This window comes from Pipistrellus kuhlii, unplaced genomic scaffold, assembly GCF_014108245.1.
Source record: "Pipistrellus kuhlii isolate mPipKuh1 unplaced genomic scaffold, mPipKuh1.p scaffold_m20_p_3, whole genome shotgun sequence".
Lineage (NCBI taxonomy): Eukaryota > Metazoa > Chordata > Mammalia > Chiroptera > Vespertilionidae > Pipistrellus > Pipistrellus kuhlii.
Window position 1 is genome coordinate 89,088,924 of NW_023425529.1, and position 18,560 is coordinate 89,107,483.

Here is an 18,560-nt window from a genome sequence, read left to right on the forward strand (position 1 = left end):
AGGGTGCTAGAAGGAGAAGAGAGAAAGAAAGATTGAAAATCTATTAATGACAGAAAACTTTTCTAACCTGGTGAAGGAAATAGACTTACAAGTCCAGGAAGCACAGAGAGTTGCAAACAAGATGAATCCAAAGAGACCCACATAAACACAACATCATAATTAAAATGTCAAAGGATCAAGATAAAGAGAGAAACTTAAAAGCAGCAAGAGAAAAACAGTTAGTTACCTACAAGGGAACTCCCTTAAGACTGTCAACTGATTTATCAACAGAAACATTTTAAGCCAAAAGGGAGTGGTAAGAAATATTCAAAGTGATAATCTTGTACCCATCTGAGAAGCAAGAATCTACAACCAAGAACACTCTACCCAGCAAAGCTGTCAATTAGAATTGAAGGACATAGAAAGAGCTTCCTTAGAAAAAGCTAAAGAAGTTCACCACCATCAAACCAGTATTACATTAAATTTTAAAGGGTTTGAAGAAGGAGAAAAAGAAAAAAAGACCAGAAATGTGAACAATAAAATGGCAAGAAATACTTATCAACAACCAAATCTAAAAAACAAAATAAACAAACAAGCAGAACAGAAAGAGACTCATAGATACAGAAAATAATCTGATGGTCACAAAATGGGAAGGGGATTAAGTGATAGGTGAAAATGATGAAGGGATTAAGAAATACAGATTGGTAATTACAGAATAGTTATGTACAACATAGGGAATACAATCAATAATATTCTAATTACTATGTATGGTGTCTGATGGATACAAGATTTATCAGGATGATCACTTAGTAAGTCATATAATGTCTAATCACTGGGGTATACACATGAAACTAATATAATATTGCATGTCAACTATAATTGTAAAATAAGAATGGTTTAAAAATAAAAAATGGGCAGGAAAAAATGAATAAAAGGAAACTTCTCTCATCTCAATTTTTAAGATGAATGAATTCAACTAAAATAAAATCATGATTTTAAAATCTTAGAATCTTAATAAATTATTTTAACTCCTATAATCTGTGCCTCAGAGAAAAGGGGGGTAACTTACAGCATTATATGAATACTGGAGTTCAGTGTCAGACTTAACTCAAAATTAAATAGTTCTTAGTAGGAAAAAAAATTCAAGATACTTAGGTTTTTTTAAAAGTGTCTAATGAGTTATATTATTTTTAATTTTAAATCAGCAGGTGCTCTCCAAAATTGAGAACTCGGAATATTAACAAATACGAATTTTAAAAGCTTGATCATCAAAGCATAGATTGCCCAATCAAAACAGGATAAATGCAATTTTTAAAAATTTTAATTTTGAACCAGGAAACTCAATCCACTGATGATTAGATATATGCATCTACTTTTTCTGGCCTCCTTCTGTCTAATTCCTGCTAAGCTGAATGAGCATGACAAAGTTTCCATCTTAATCTTCTTATCATGTGTTCTCAACCTTGACAAAGAACAATTTAAAATTTTTCAAATAAACACCCTTCATTATGTATGAAGTTATTTTATTAAGCTCTCTGTAAAACTATAGATTTTGTTTTGTTTGTTTTGTATTAGCTCAAGATAGTGGTCTTGTTCAGAATACAAAAGTCAAATTCAACAAAAATCAAACAGTGTAGGACCTGAAAAAAATAATGAGTTTACCTGTTTGACTACATTGAAAGAAAAGTGAAAACGGAAAAGTCTAGAATGAAGAAGTACATTGTATCATAATATTCTCCCCATCCTTTCAATATGAAATCTGAGAAGCATCAGCAAAAAATACTAAAGACCAGAGAAACAACCTGGTAAAATGGTTCAAAAACCACAAAGCATTAGGATATCCTTGCATGGAGCTCAACAAATGACTAAATAGCTAATAGGAAAAACAAAAATGGTGGGGGAAGGAAGGGTAAAAGTTCAAACCATATGATAGACTCCAACAGTGAGTACCTGAATTCTAGAGGTTTAACTAACAAATTCATTATTTAATCCAAAACTATCATTCTTAACAACAAATAATGAATCTGATACAAAGTCAGTTTTAATGTTAAAAGTCAACATATGTAGGTCCTTCATGTTTAGAGAAAAGAATAGAAACACACACACACAAAGAAAAAAGACAACTGCCCAGCTAGTGTGGCTCAATGGTTGAGTATCGACCCACAAACTAATAGGTCACAGTTCTATTCCTGGTCAGGGCACATGCCCAGGTTGTGGACTTGATCCCCAGTAGGGGGTGTGCAGATGGCAGCCAATCAATAATGTTTTTCTCTCATCAATGTTTCTGTCTCTCTATCCCTCTCCCTTTCTTTCTCTCTAAAAATTGATTAAAATGTTTTGTTTTTGTTTTTTGAAAAGACAACGAATTCAAGTGAGAAACAGAGGTCCTTCTAAATATTTTGTAAACAAGTTTCCACAATAGCACGCTGATCCCTCTCTTCTGCCGCCCTGATACCCTGCTTGACGGGTGCAATATTAATGCATCAGGCTCTTTACGTAAGCTTTTCTCAATTTTCAGCTACATTTATACTCTGTGGTTTTAGATTATTTGCCTTTAAGTGAAAATCTCTCCAATGAAAAATTCCAAACCTATTCTTTTTAAATGAAGAAATTTCTTCACATTTTATAAACAAAAATACCAGAAATGGAAGAGCCGACAGAAATTCAAGCAGATCCAAATTCAACCATCCATTTTTCATACTTCTCCAAGTCTGCAGCAGAGACAGACTTGGCAATTTTTTTAAGAGCCAACTCAAAGTCTCCTTTGGTAACAGGCATCTGAAGCTCCTCCTTAGAAAGTGCACGGATCTCTTCTGGACTTAAGCCATTGATGCGCCGTCTCATTGCCATTAAGGATGCATCCCTAAAAATGTACCAAAGTCAGTGAATATTTATTAGTGCAAATGCAACAAACAATTCCATTTGTAACAAAGTTAAGGGAAAACATTCAAAAGATCATGTCATATGATTTTATGATGCTGTGTAGAATTTTCTACCTCAGAGACATCTTGATAGTTCAGGAAAGGTTAAAAAAGAATGGAAAGGACTTAAACATAAAATATATTGTTAATGAACCCTAAAAGTCCATACTGGACTCAGATAATCTATACTAATAAAATGGTAACATGCAAATTGGTCAGAATACCCTCATAGTAACAACCCAACAGCAGGCTGCATAGGGCGATGAGGCCAGCAGGGGAGTTAGTGAGGGATGACCAAATGACTGAACAGCAGGCTACATGGGCAACCAGGCAGGTAGGAAGGGCAGTGAGGGGCAACCAGGCTGGCAGAGAGGGGCAGTGAGGGAAAAGCAGGCTGGCAGGGGAGAAGTTGGCAACAACCAGGCCAGCAGGGTGGGGCAGTGAGGGGTGACCAGGCCAGTAGGGTGGGCAGTTGGGAGCAACTAGGTTAACAGGGGGCAGCTGGGGGCGACCAGGCCAGCAGGGAGTCAGTTAGGGGCAACCAGGCCAACAGTGGGGGCAGTAAGGGGTGACTAGGCTGGCAGGAAGGGGAAGTTAGGGGCAACCAGGCCAACAGGGGGCTCAGTTGGGGGTGACCAGGCTGGCAGGGAGGAGCAATAAAGGGCGACCAGGTTGGTGGGGGCTGGGGGCAGTTAGGGGTGACCAGGCCAGCAGAGGGGATCAGTTGGGGCAACCAGGATGGCAGAGGGGTCAGTTAAGGGCTACCGGCTTGGGGGGGGGGCAGTTAGGAGTAACCAGGCTGGCAGGAATGGGGATGTTGGGGACAACCAGGCTGGTAAGGGTGGGGGGCAATTGGGGGGTAACCAAGCCAGTGGGGGGAAAGTTAGGGATGATCAGGCCAGCAGGCAGAGGCAGTTAGGGGTGAGCAGGCTGGCAGTGGGGGAGTTAGGGGCAATCAGGCAGGCAGACAGGTAAGCAGTTAGGAGCCAGTGGTCCCAGATTGTGAGAGGGATGTCCAACTGCGGGTTTAGGCCTGATCCCTGGGATCGAGCCTAAACCATCAGTTGGACATCCCCAGATTCTCCTGGATTGGAGAGGGTGCAGGCTAAGCTGAGGAGACCACCCCCACCCCCACCCCGTGCACAAATTTCATGCACTGGGCCTCTAGTATTAGAGGGAATAATTCAAATCTATACAAGTTTGTTTACAATCTAATTAATGGATGTAAAGCCAGGAACCTCTCTTTAGAACATGAATTTATTTGCAAATCTGACTTCTCCAGATCCTATTTTCAGTGCCACTTTGAAGACTTGTAAATCACTATGAAGGTTTAGAAAAAAAATGGACAATTAGTGCTCATGAGAAAGCTATTAGGTTGCCAAGCCAACCAAAACTTCAGATTCTTACATACTTTACTATAGTGATAATAGAAACTACTATGAGTTTACCATGTGCCACTAAACTTAGATGCACACAGGAAAAATACTGGTAGAAAAAGTCAGAAACATGGATGTTGTAGTTTTAAAGAAAGGCCACTGATGCTGAAACTGGTTTGGCTCAGTGGTAGAGCATCGGTCTGCGGACTGAAAGGTCCCAGGTTCGATTCCAGTCAAGGGCATGTACATTGGTTGTGGGCACATCCCCGGTAGGGGGTGTGCAGGAGGCAGCTGGCCAATGTTTCTCTCTCATCGACGTTTCTAGCTCTCTCTCTCTTTCCCTTCCTCTCTGTAAAAAATCAATAAAACATATATATTTTAAAAAAAGAAAAAAGAAAAAAAAGAAAGGCCACTGAAGTCAAATTAAGTACCATTAGAAAAATAAGAAAAGAACAAAAATCCTCTTCATTGAGTGAGGTAGATTATCTAAAAATTATAATATCACTAAATTAAAAGGAAATTTTAATATATATGTATCTTTCACAGCTTTAATTGGTCAACTTTAATCATCTGCAAATGTCAAAATAATGCCAACCAAAATTAAGGGATGTGATTTTACACGTTGATGCAATTAGGCTCCAATTTAGGGCTAAATTAACCTTAGGTTGTGGAAGTCATAATTAGGTCATCAATGTCATTATAAAGATAGAGACAACAATTTCTTAAAAATCACAGGATAGAAAAGGTGACCATAGTGTTATGTAATTATTCATCTAACAATGAACAATGAAATTATGTAGAGAGGAAAAAACAAACAAACAAACAAAAACAAGAAAAAAAACAAGAAAAATTGAGAGATCATTTCAAGGAAATGGGTGGCTGTTTTCATGCCAAGGACTAATAACTACACTATCTCTGAGACCAGTCCTCCTGCCAAATATATAACTAATCTCTAAGGTCACAGATCATTTAAAAAATACCTGCAAACATTAGTTATGTCAGCACCAGAATAGCCCTCTATCTTCTCTGCTATATCTTCCAGTTGAATATCAGGATCCAATTCAACCTCACGAAGATTGATCTTTAGAAGCTCGGTTCTTCCTCTGGCTGTTAGAAGATTTTTGTTATTGTTAGATGTTTTTCTATGTTGTTTTAATGAGAAATCACATATTAATGTTCAGGAGAAGAAACAGAGTCAGTAACTGTGAGTCTACTAAGTATTATAAATTCATTGCATGACTCCTGGAATTTAACTTCCTATGTGCTTGGTTAAAATAACTAAAATTTGAAAAAAATGACACCTGCTATGAGAACAATGGGTCTTATATCCTTTTATGTGAAATAAAAACATTAGTATCCAAGCACCAGAAATGCTTTCAATAAAAAAACAAAAAATAAAAACATTTGGCCTAAGTTTTATGAAACTAGATTACATGGAGTATAACTTCTATAAATTACTTTGCTCACCTTTTTAATATGATATAGAAAAAGAGTTCTGCAAATCTAATCAATAGTTTTGTAAAAATCCAATTTTATTTTCCTAGAACGCAACAATTAGCACAAAATTATTATTAATGTATGTTTCACTTGGAGAGCCAACCCACAGACATTTGCTATACCAGTATGATTAAAATGTCTAAACTCAAACAAATCAGTTTAAACAATATTTTAAAAAACAATCATGGTTACAGTTTTATCATCTGTTTTAGTAGCAACTCTGCTTAATACAGCACAGTGGGATAATGCATAAAGAGTTGGATCTAACTCTTTGCTATTTCCTGACATAGAAAAATGAAATTTAATTTTTCCCAACTTCTATTTTGAAAGAAATTTAAATCTACAAGTAAAACACTCAATGAACACTTACTTACCTTTCATCTAGATTCACCAATTGTCAACACACTGACATTATCATTCCCTTCTCTTCTCCTCCCCACCCATTTTAGAATTGAGTGTTAGCTGTAGGCATCACAACACTTCATTTTAAATTCTTCACTACTTATCTCCTAAGAACAGAGTTATCTCTGCAATTATCACACTTACCAGGAAATTTTTTTTAACCCTAGCCCACGGATATGTTTAGAAAGAAGAACAAGAGAGGAAGGGAGAAAGGGAAGGAGAAAAAGAGATAAACATCAATTAACTGCCTTCTGTACACGCCCCAACCAGGGATGGAACCCACAACCTAATTAAGTGCCCTGACCAGGAATCGAACCTGCCACCTTTTGGCTTACATGACGACACTCCACTCCAACCAAATGAGCCACCTGGCCATGATAACTGAGTATTTTAATCTATATTTCTGTGTCTGTGTAATAGTTTACACACACACACACACACACACACACACACACACACACGTGCACACACAGAACAAAGCAAAGCAAAGTGTAACAACGGTGGGAAAAGAAGCAAACAGGTATTATCTGGTATTGGGGGGGGTGGTGGTAAGATGTGACTAGAAAACCTTTATTTTATTTCTAGAATTCCTTAACCTTGGGAGCTCCCAATCCTTGGCCATCCCTAGCCAGTAAGCCTACCTTGCAGTTCACCAGGGTACACTGCATGTGGTGTAGGGCCAAAGAACTCCTCCACTCAGGTGGTCAGCAGGGATGTGGGAAGAAAGAGGGAAGGCAAGGAAGCTCTTGGGTCCCTGGCTTCAGAATGTGGCTGTGCTCCTGAGGGCCCCATAAGGAACTCTGAATTTAACAGAGAAACTCATTTCACAGTGCCCCACATGAAGCCGATGAGTGTCAGTAAACAAATATCACTTTGCTCCTTTAGTCCAAGTAGCAAACCACCACTGTATTTCTAAAGCAAATATTTTACTGTGACTGCCCTAAGAACTTAAACACCAAATTGAATGAAATGTATTCTCCTCCAGAAAGGAAGTTCTACACAGTCAACTTAAATGAACCTGTTCATAAATGAGAGCCTGGTGGTCTGAAGCTTAGTTGGAAGTGTGCTTTTTCCCTGATAACTATGATTTAGGGAATATTAACTTTTAATACTGGTTGTATCAGTGATTTGCTAGAAAGTTCTAAGTGGGATTTATCAGCTCCATAAAACTGAATCAATGACCTTTTAAAAGGATTTAACGAGGGGTTAATGTGTTAATAGCATAAAGACCTGCCATAGCGACACAGCCAAGTTAACACATATTCTAAATATAAATAAATATGTGATAACAATTCTCTTTAAGCACACTAGGCAACTCAGTGAAGTGAGTAACTAGTTTGTGTGCTGGGGCTAGACTGTGCTCATATCCCTGCTCTGCTACCCTGAGCAAGATATTTAACCTCTCAGTGACTCAGCTTCCTCATCCTATCTAATAAAGAGGGGATATGCAAATTGATCATTATGCCATAACAAAAATGGCTGTGCCCACAACTGAAGCAGAGATTCCGTAACAAGATGGCTGCACCACAGCGGAGGTCACGCTCTTGTAAAAAGCCTTAAGAAGCAATCAGCAGGACCTGAGGCTGTGTGGCACTGGGCTGGAGCAGGGACCTGAGGCTGCACCCCACTCTGCCCGGTGGGGCTTGACAGGGAATCTCAGGCCACTCTCCCCACCCCAGCGGGGCTGGATGACCTCAGGTCATGCCCTTACCCCCCCACCCCGGCGCCAGGCTGGAAGACCTGAGGCTGTGCCCTGCCCCGGCCAGTGTTGGGCCAGGGGACCTCAGACTGCTCCCACCACCCTGGCCAGGGGAACCCCCCACCCCAGCATCAGGGAACCTCAGGCCGCACCCAGCACCAGGCCAGGAAACCACAGGCTGTGCCCCTCGCCCAGCAGGGCTTGAAGGGGGAACTCAGGCCGTGCCACCCATCTGGTGAGGCTTGACAGGGGACATCAGGCCACATCCCTGCCCTGGGACCAGGCTGGGGGACCTCAGGATGCTCCCCCCACCCCAGGCTGGGGAACCTGAGGCTGTGGCCCCCCTGCCCGGTGCCAGGCTGGGGGATCTAGGCTATGCCCCTGACCCAGTGGGGATTGAAAAGGGTGGGGCCAGCTGGGTCTGGATCTCACCCAGAGAGGATGGGGCGGGTTGGGTCTGGGTTGTGAACAATTTTGAGGCACTGCAAGTGGGTGGAGACTTGACTCCAGGTCCCACGGCATGCCCCAGACTCTGACAGGAGGAATATTTTCATATACATTTTACTAATTTTCTTTCATCTCTGATACTTCTATTATAGAGAAAGGGTAAATAGCAATATTAAAATGTTTCCTTTAATTAATCACCTTTTAATGTGCACAAATTTCAGGCACCAGGCCACTAAAAAGTAAAATAAAGAACAAAAATCTACCTCATAAGATTGTTGAGAGAGTTAAATAAGCTACTACATTGAAAGCCTGGCCCACAGTTAGCACTCAGTAAGTGTTTGTTGTTCTATCACCAGCAAATAGGAGTAGAGAGAAATGGAAAAAACCCAGATCCCTTTTATGAAGGATAATCTGTGAGACAGATAATGTAGATGAAACACCCAGGGAAGTAGAGTTCACATTGAGAGATAGTCCAGGGCAAAGAAGATTTCAGAATTAAAAGTTTTAATGTTGACTTTGAGAAATAATAAAATTTAAATGGAAGGGAAGAACATGAACTATCTAGGAAATGGGAGCATCATAAATAATGACGTGGAAATAAAAAGCAGCACACATGTACCAGAGTGAAAAAAGGTCAGGAGGAAAAGGACAACAGATCACTTAACGAAAGCCAAGTGACACACACACACAGGAGAAAATGTGAGAGAAAATGGCTGCAGACTGGAAGGCAGACTGCAAGATTCTGTATGAGTGAGAGAACAAGGAGAGTGTGTGGACGTACAGGGACTGTCTATTTGTGAGTGAGGGATAGCGATATTCCAAGGGACTCTTGGGGACTGCCGGACCAGGCTCCCCTGACTGGGCAGTCTCCATGGCTGCTGAAATCTCTCCCAGCAGCTAGCTCTACTGCAGAGATGGTGCCATCTTGAAGGGGAGAGAGGCTGTGATTGAAAGTCTAGCCCTATCTTCAACCAGGAAGAACTCGGATATCTCCCAGGACTCTGCAACCATAATACCCAGGGACCAGCTGAGAATCCATGAATACCAGGTCTTAAACAGCACAAATTGGCAGACTCAGATGAGCCCTGCATCTTTTCACGGAAGTCAGGTAACACCTAAAGAAAGGTGAGGTCTGCGATCCAGGCTGGAGGGAGAAATGCAGGCAGCAGGATCTAGAGTTTCAGAAGTCTGCACCACACAAAATCCACGTTGGGGTCAGCATAGCTCATGAATGTGGAAGGAGGTCTACAGGGCTGCTGACAGGAAAGAACTCTAGAAACCAAACGATGGCTGGGCTGGGCACAGAAAGGCAGCCTGGAGTTCTACCAGTATACAGGCTGTGCAGTGCCAGGAGGAAAAGATGTGCACAGAAATGTGCGCATAGTCATGCACAGTGCCGGAGGAAAAAGTAATGAGTTCGTGCCCTTGCTTTTGATGCATAAGTCCAGTACAAAGAATCTCCCAATTAAAAACACTCTCTGAGACTGCAGGGAAAAGTTGATTTTGTGGAGCCTGGGGATCAGAGTGGGGAGAAAAGATCTGAAATCAGCTCTGGGGAAGTCAATTTCCCCAACCCAGTATTAAGGGTGGCAGGAAAAACAACATCTAAATACTGGGTAGAGATACCAGATGTCAATACAGAAACACTGCCACCCAGGGGTTGAATCACAAATTGTCTCTTGTGTAAATACCACTAGAGGCAGGCTGAGAAACAAAGAAATATCGCCGGCTTGAAAACAGGATTGTGGCTTAAGAAACAGAGGAGTGGTGGAACGCAGGGAACTTTAAAACTGTCTTGATCACCTGACAAGAAACAGGCCTGCAGAGCAGAACAGTAGAGGAAGTGAGTGACCTTCACTACTGCACATTTTTATTTTTTATCTTTTACTTAAGAAACTAAATTTTTTCTTTTTATCTCACTTGATTTTACTTTTTAATTATTATATTATTTTTTAATTAGTATTATTACTAGTATTATTTTACATTTTTTAAAAGTTTCATTTTATTTTTTCTTTATTTTATTTTGGGATTAGTGTTCTACATTCTATTTTCATTTTTCCTTTAGCATCATTTTACTCTATCTCAACTTTACTTTTATGCAGACACTCTCTTCCTCACTTTTCCCATTTGTTGTTCTGTGTCTCTTACCCTATTACTGCTTTAGATTTTCCCTATCTTTCTTTTTATCCTGTTAAAAGTTTATCCTACTTTCATATCTAATTTCTGCTTCCCTGCTCCAAGTCCATACAAACTTCTCTCTTCTCTTTCTTCACTAACCAAATTTTTTTCTCTCTTCACTTTTTTCTTTAAGTTTTTTGTTTTATTTTGCCCTTATTTCTCTCTGTCCTATTGTTGTTGATTATTTGATTGTTGATTAATTTGTTTTGTTGTTTGTGTGATTGTTTCTTTTTTTTTTTTTTTTTTTTTTTTTGCTTCTGTTTTCCTTTCCTTGCTTGTTATCAGTTATTTATAGTTTGCTTTCATCTCTAGGTGTTGGTTGTTTGCATTTTTTTTGGATTAGTTGTTAATCTATTGGGGTTTTCTCCCCGTATATTTTTATTCCCCTTCTTTTTTTTTCCTCTCTCTCTTTTCTCTCTTACCTTTTTTCCCTTTTCTCAATATTATATCATTTTTGCACTCTTTCTATATCTCCTAATTCTCTTTTCTCTGGTGATCACTTTCATTTGGGGTTATTAGCATCATGAATACATTTGTGTTCAGTACCTTGTGCATTGTGCTTTGTTGTGTTGTATTTCATGCCTTTAGGTCAATGCAGGAGAGCGAGAGCTACATAACCACACACCAGGAAAGAAGCGATCATGAAGAGACAAAGAAACAGCCCACATACGAAAGAAAAGGAGGCAACACCAGAAAAGGAAGTGAGTGAAACAGACATGAGCAATATGTCGGAGAAAGAATTCAGAGAAAGGCTCATAAGGTCGCTGAAAGGTTGGAAGACATATTCAACAATATGTATGTAAGAACCAAGAAAAAAATGAAAAATGACATTGCTGCAATAAAGAACTCAATAGAAAGCACCAACTGTAGACTAGAAGAAGCAGAGGACCACATCTGTGAACTAGAAGACAAGGTAGGAAAAAATACCCAAGCAGAGCAGCATCTAGGAAAAAAAAAAAAGAACTTAAAATACAGGAGGAGAGCCTAAGGGAACTTTAGAACAGCAGGAAACAAAACAAGATTAACATAATAGGGGTGCCAAAAGGAGAAGAAACTGAGCAAGGAATAGAAAACCAGTTTGAAGAAATGACAGAAAACTTCCCTAATATGAAGAAGAAAAAACCCACACAAATCCAAGAAGCTCACAGAGTTCCAAACAAAATGAACCCCAAAAGACCAATGCAAAGGCACATTATAATTAAGTTGGCAAACAACAATGACAAAGTAAGAATCTTAAAAGAAGCCAGAGAGAGAAAGTAAGTTACCTACAAAGGATCCCCCATCAGACTAGCAACTAATTTCTCAACAGAAACACATAAGGCCAGAAAGGAATGGAATATACAAAGTCATGCAAAGCCAGGGTCTGAAACCAAGAATATTGTACACAGCAAGGTTATAAATCAAAATTGAGGGTGAAATCAGGGAGGTACACAGACAAAAAAGAACTATGGGAGTTTACTATGACCAAACCAGCAATATAAGAAATGCTAAAGGGTCTGCTGTAAAAAGAAGAAATAGAAAGCAAAGAAGGAACACAGGCATAAAGAATAAAAATGGTGACAAACAAGTACCTATCAATAATAACTTTAAATGTAAATGGATTAAATGCCCCAATCAAAAGACATAGGGGCCGAAACTGGTTTGGCTCAGTGGATAGAGCATCGGCCTGCGGACTGAAAGGTCCCTGGTTCAATTCCAGTCAACGGCATGTACCTTGGTTGCGGGCACATCCCCGGTAGGGGGTGTGCAGGAGGCAGCTGATCGATGTTTCTCTCTAATCGATGTTTCTAGTTTTTTATCCCTCTCTCTTCCTCTCTGTAAAAAAATCAATAAAAATATATTAAAAAAAAAAAAAGACATAGGGTAGCTGAGTGGATGAGAAAATATGACCCCTATATCTGCTTTTATAGGAAACCCACTTCAGAACAAAGGACTCACACAGACTGACGGTGAAGGGATGAAAAAAGGTTTTTCAGGGTAATGGAAATGAAAAAAAAAAAAAAAAAAGTGGGGTAGCAATACTTATATCTGACAAAGTAAAGGTCATAATAAGAGATAAGAAAGGCTACTTCTTAATACTAAAGGGAGAAATTCAACAAGAAGATAAAATTCTGGTAAACATACTGTATATACACCCAATACAGGAGTATCCAAATACATAAAAAAAAATTCTTGAAGATATTAAGGGAGAGATATACAGTAATAGAGTCATAGTAGGGGACTTTCATACCCAACTAACACCAATGGACAAATCCAAAAATAAAAAATCAGCAAAGAAACATCAATCCTAAATGACTCAATAGATCAAATGGAATTAATTGACATCTTCAGAACATTTCAACCCAAAGCCACATAATATACATTCTTCTCAAGTGCAGAGAAAAGAATGTATATTCTCAAGTGCATGGGTCATTTTCAAAGATAGACCAATATTAGGACATAGGCAGTCTCCCCAAATTCAAGAAGACAGAAACCATACCAAGCATCTTCTCAGATCACAATGGCATAAAACTTGAAATCAACCATAATAAAAACAATACCAAAAAAACCCCAAACACCTGGAGGCAAAAATAGCATGCTATTGAACAATGACTGGGTTACCAAAGAGATCAATGAAGAACTAAAAAGCATCATGGCAACAAACAACAATGAGAACACAACAAATCAAAATCGATGGGACACAGTGAAAGCAGTTTTGAGAGGGTAGTTCATAGCTCTACAGGCCTACCTCAAAAAAACAAGAAACAATGGTAATAAAGTATATAACCCTACGACTCAAAGAGTTAGAAAGAGAGCAACAAGAAAAGCCCAGGGTAAGCTGAAGGAAGGAAATAATAAAGAGCAGAGCAGAGATAAATGACACAGAGACAAAAACAAAAAACAAAAAAACAAAAACAAAAACAAAACAAAACAAAAAAAAACCCACAAACCAAAATATCAACAAAACCAAGAGCTGGTTCTTTAAAAGGATAAACAAAATAAGCAAAATCAGAAATGAAAGAGGTGAAGTAACAACCGATCCCACAGAAATACAAACAAGTATGAAAATATACTATGAACAACTCTATTCCAACAAAATGGACAACCTAGATGAAATATTCTTAGAAAAATACAAGCTCCCAAAATTCAACCAAGAAGAATAAAAAACCTGAATAGGCCTATAACTTTCCAAAGAAATTGAAACAGCGATAAAAATCTTCTAGCAAACTAAAGCCCTGGTCCAGAAGGCTTTACATGAAAGTTCTCCCAAGCATTCAAAGAACTAAAACCTATCCTCCTCACACTATTCCAAAAAATTCAAGAGGAAGGCACACTTCCAAACTCTTCCTATGAAGTCAATATTACCCTAATCCAAAAACCAGATAAAGACAACACAAAACAGAGAACTAAAGGTCAATATCCTTTTTGAACATAGATGCTAAAATCCTCAACAAAATTCTAAAAAATCGGACTCATACACCATGACCAAGTGGGATTTATTCTGGGGATGCAAAGATGGTACAATATTCACAAATCAATAAATGTGATACATCACATAAACAAACTGAGAGACAAAAATCACATAATCATATCAATTTCTGCAGAAAAAGCATTAGACAAAATCCAACAACCTTTCTTGATAAAAACTCTCAGCAAAGTGGGAATAGAGGGATAATAACTCAACATAATAAAAGCCCTATATGAGAAACCTACAGCCAACATCATACTCAGTGGGGAAAAAACTAAACTCATTTCCCCTAAGAACAGGAACAAGACAAGGATGTCCACTTTCACCACTCCTGTTCGACACAGTACTAGATGGACTAGCCATAGTGACCAGTCAAGAAGAAATAAAAGGCATCCAAATTGGAAAAGAAGTAAAACTGTCCTTATTCACAGATGACATAATACTATACATAGAAAACCCTAAAGACTCCATAAAAAAACTACTAGACCTAATAAATGAATTTGGCAATGTAGCAGGATACAAAATTAACATCCAGAAATATATGGCCTTTTTATATGCCAATAATGAACTCACAGAAAGAGAAATGAAAAAAAAAATCCCATTTATCATTGCACCAAAAAAATTAAGATATCTAGGAATAAACTTAACTAAGAACATAAAAGACCTGTACTCAGAAAACTACAGGACATTGGAAAAGGACAGAGAGGAAGACATAAACAAATGGAAGAACATACCATGTTCATGGTTTGGTAAAATCAACATCATTAAAATGTCCATACTACTTAATGCAATCTATAGATTCAATGCAATACCTATTAAAATGCCAATGGCATATTTCAAAGATATAGAACAAACTCTCCAAAAATTCATCTGGAATAAAAAAAAAAAAAGACCCCAAATAGTCACTGCTATCCTGAGAAAGAAGAACAAAATTGGAGGGATCACAATACCAGATATAAAGCTATATTACCAAACCACAGTTCTCAAAACTGCCTGATACTGGCACAAGAACAGAAATATACAACAATGTAACAGAATAGAGAACCCAGAAATTGACCCAAGCCATTATACTCAATTAATATTTGGCAAAGGAGGCAAGATCATACAATGGGGTCAAAACAGTCTCTTCAATAAATGGTGCTGGGAAATTTGGTCAGATACATGCAAAAAAAAAAAAAATGAAACTAGATCACCAACTTACACCATACACAAAAACAAACTCAAAATTACTAAAGGACTTGAATGTAAGATGGGAAACCATAAAAATCCTACAAGACTCCAAAGGCAGCAAAATTGCAGGCAAATGTTGTAGCAATATCTTTACAGAAAGAGATCCTAAGGCAAGAGAGACTAAGGGAAAATAAACAAATGGACTGCATCAAAATAAAAAGTTTCTGCAAGGCAAAAGAAACCATCAACAAAACAACAAGAAAGCCCACTGCATTGGAGAACATATTTGCCAATGTTATCTCTGATAAGGGTTTAATCTCCAACATTTACAGGAAACTCATACAACTTAACAAGGGAAGATAAACAATCCAATAAAAAAAAAAAATGGGCAAAGCACCTAAAGACATTTTCGAAGGAGGACTTTCAGAAAGCCAAGAGACATATGAAAACATGCTCAAAATCACTAATTATCTGAGAGATGCAAATCAAAGCAATTATGAGGTACCACCTCACACCTGTCAGAATGGCTATCATCAACACAATAACAAACAATAAGTGCTGAAGAGGATACTGAGAAAAAGGAACCCTCCTTCACTGCTGGTGGGAATGCAGACTGGTGCAGCCACTGTGGAGAACAGTATGGCACTTCCTCAAAAATTTAAAAATGGAACTCCCATTTGACCCAGTAATCCCACTTCTAAGAATATATCCCAAGAAAACAGAAACACCAATCAGAAAGGATATATGTACCACTATATTCATAGTAGCACAGTTTACAATAACTAATATTTGCCAACAGTCTAAATGCTCATCAGCAGATGAGTAGATTAAAAAACTATAGAACATCTACCCAATGGAACACTACGCTGCTATAAAAAAGAAAGAATTCTTACCATTTGCATCAGCATGGATGCAACTGGAGAGCATTATGCTAAGTGAAATAAGCCAGTCAGTAAAAGAAAAATACTACATGACCTCACACATTTATGGATAAAAAAGAACATTATAACCTGATGAACCAAAAGATAAATACAGAGGCAGAGAAGCATCAAATAGACTGTTAAATTACAGTGGGAAGGCTGGGGAGGGTTAGAGGGGCAGGAGGTAAGAAATCAACCAAAGGATTGTATGCATATATATAAGCATAACCAATGGACGCAAAACACTAGCATGGTGGAGTGATGGCATGTTTCAGGGGTAAAGGAAGCTGGGGGAAGGTCAATCGGGGGGGAAAAGGAGACATATGTGCTACTATTTGTGATACTTTAAATAAAATAAAAATTTAAAAACTAAATGTATGGCACAAAAACAAAACATAGAATAGTGCCTAGTACATGGTAAGTACTCAGAAAAAGAAAGAAAGAAACTTGCAGTAAAAACAAGCAAACACACACACACACACACACACACACACACACACACTCTTAGCAAAACAAAACCAAAACCTTAAAAAAAAAAATAAATAAATAAAGGAGATGAGAGTTACTGAGAGTGCAGGGGAAATGATACCTTGATGATTAAGGAGGTCTAAAGAAAATAGAATTAGAGGGGCCTGGAGAAAGGAGTCCACTAGGCTGGGACACTGCCATTTTTATTTTACTTTATTTTATTTTATTTTATTTTATTTTATTTTATTTTATTTTATTTTATTTTATTTTATTTTATTTTATTTTATTTTATATTTTATTGATTTTCCACAGAAGGAAGGAAGAGGGATAGAAAGTCAGAAACATCGATGAGAGAGAAACATCGATCAGCTGCCTCTTGCACACCCCCTACTGGGGATGTGCCCGCAACCAACGTACATGCCCTTGACCAGAATCGAACCGGGGACCCTTCAGTCCGCAGGCCGACGCTCTATCCACTGAGCCAAACCGGTTTTGGCAACACTGCCATTTTTAGATGCAAGAACTAAGAGGAGATTTATTATAAGACCAAGCTCCACCCATCCTGTTACTTGACTTCTTTCCTTTCCTGATCATGGAAAATTGAATTTAACAAGATGAGCGCAGAGTTTCTTTCATCTCACACATGATCCAACAATGGGGCCTTGCCTCTCTCTCACCCAAAGGCAGTCTAATTCCCTTCCTCCTGAAAATAGCTGGGCTTGTAAATACTTCCACCAGAATAAGGCAGAAATAGCAATCATGACCTCAAGTCTAGGTCCTAATAATTCACCTTGCAACTTTTCCACTGTAATAATCACACCTGGAGCTCTGAGCTACCATGTATGAAATCTGACTGTCCACAGGTAACATGGAGGTACTCAAGCTGAGGCCCTAGGCCTCAACCACCAGGCATGTGGGTAACAGCATTCCAGATGATGCCAGGCTCCAGATGAGGGGTCACCTCAGCCACTAAATGTTCTCATTCCTGACCTTAGACATCATGAAGAAGAAAACCTTTGACCCTTAGGTAAGCAAAGACTCTTAAGACACAAAAAGCACTATGGAAAAAGAAAAACTTGCCAAAACCGGTTTGGCTCAGTGGATAGAGCATTGGTCTGCGGATTGAAAGGTCCCAGGTTCAATTCCGGTCAAGAGCATGTACACTGGTTGCAGGCACATCCCCAGTATGGGGTGTGCAGGAGGCAGCTGATTGATGTTTCTCTCTCATCAACGTTTCTAGCTCTCTATCCCTCTCCCTTCCTCTCTGTGGAAAATCAATAAAATATATTTTAAAAATAAAAATAAAAACTTGACAAGAAGACTTAATAAAAATTAAAGTTTCTGCTTATCAAAGACACCATAGGAAAACTAAAAGGGAAACCACAAAGTAGAAGAAAATATTATCTATGCATGTCTATGATTAGAACTATACTTCGTTAATAAGACAAATAAACCAATTAAAAACTGCACAAAAATACTTGAAAAGACACTATACAAAATATATACCAATGATCGACAGGAACATAGAAAGGTAACATCATTAGTCACCAGAGAAATGCAAATTTAAAACCATAATAAAATGACATTTCACACTTAACTAAAATGACTAAAATTAAAATACCAGCAATACTAAATGTTGACAAGGATGTGAAAGTATTGGAATCTCATTTATTGATGATTAAAGTATAAAATGGTACAACCACTGAGGAAAATAGTCTGGGTGTTACAAAATCAAGCACATACCTACACTCTGATCCACCTATTCCATTCTTATCTACGTTGCCAAACGAAATAAAAACATTCATACATTAAAATGTTTGTATGAGAATATTTATAGATTCATTCATAATAGTCAAAATAATTCAAGTGTCCATCAAAAAGAAAATAAACAAATTTTAGTATAATAATATCATAGATAAACTACTGATACATATAACCACATGGATAAATTTCAAAAACATTATATTGAGTAGTAATCACATATGCAAGTACATATGTCATGATTCCATTTATGCTGAGTGACCAGATTATTATGATCTCTGAATGCATAATTAT

The 18,560-nt window shown here is 38.2% G+C and overlaps 1 protein-coding gene across 3 annotated transcripts in view; it reads right to left on the reverse strand.

The window, feature by feature from the left end:
- Window positions 1–2,579: 2,579 nt before the first annotated feature.
- KATNAL1 (katanin catalytic subunit A1 like 1) overlaps window positions 2,580–18,560 on the reverse strand; it is a 78,321-nt gene continuing 62,340 nt past the window's right edge. For all 3 annotated transcript variants that reach the window (XM_036458159.2, XM_045588483.1, XM_036458157.2), the window contains exons 10-11: window positions 5,257–5,383; window positions 2,580–2,842 (exon numbers count right to left, since the gene is read on the reverse strand). In XM_036458159.2, coding sequence (XP_036314052.1) covers window positions 2,644–2,842; window positions 5,257–5,383 — 326 coding nt within the window. In that variant the 3' untranslated portion in view covers window positions 2,580–2,643. The remainder of the gene's footprint in view (window positions 2,843–5,256; window positions 5,384–18,560) is intronic.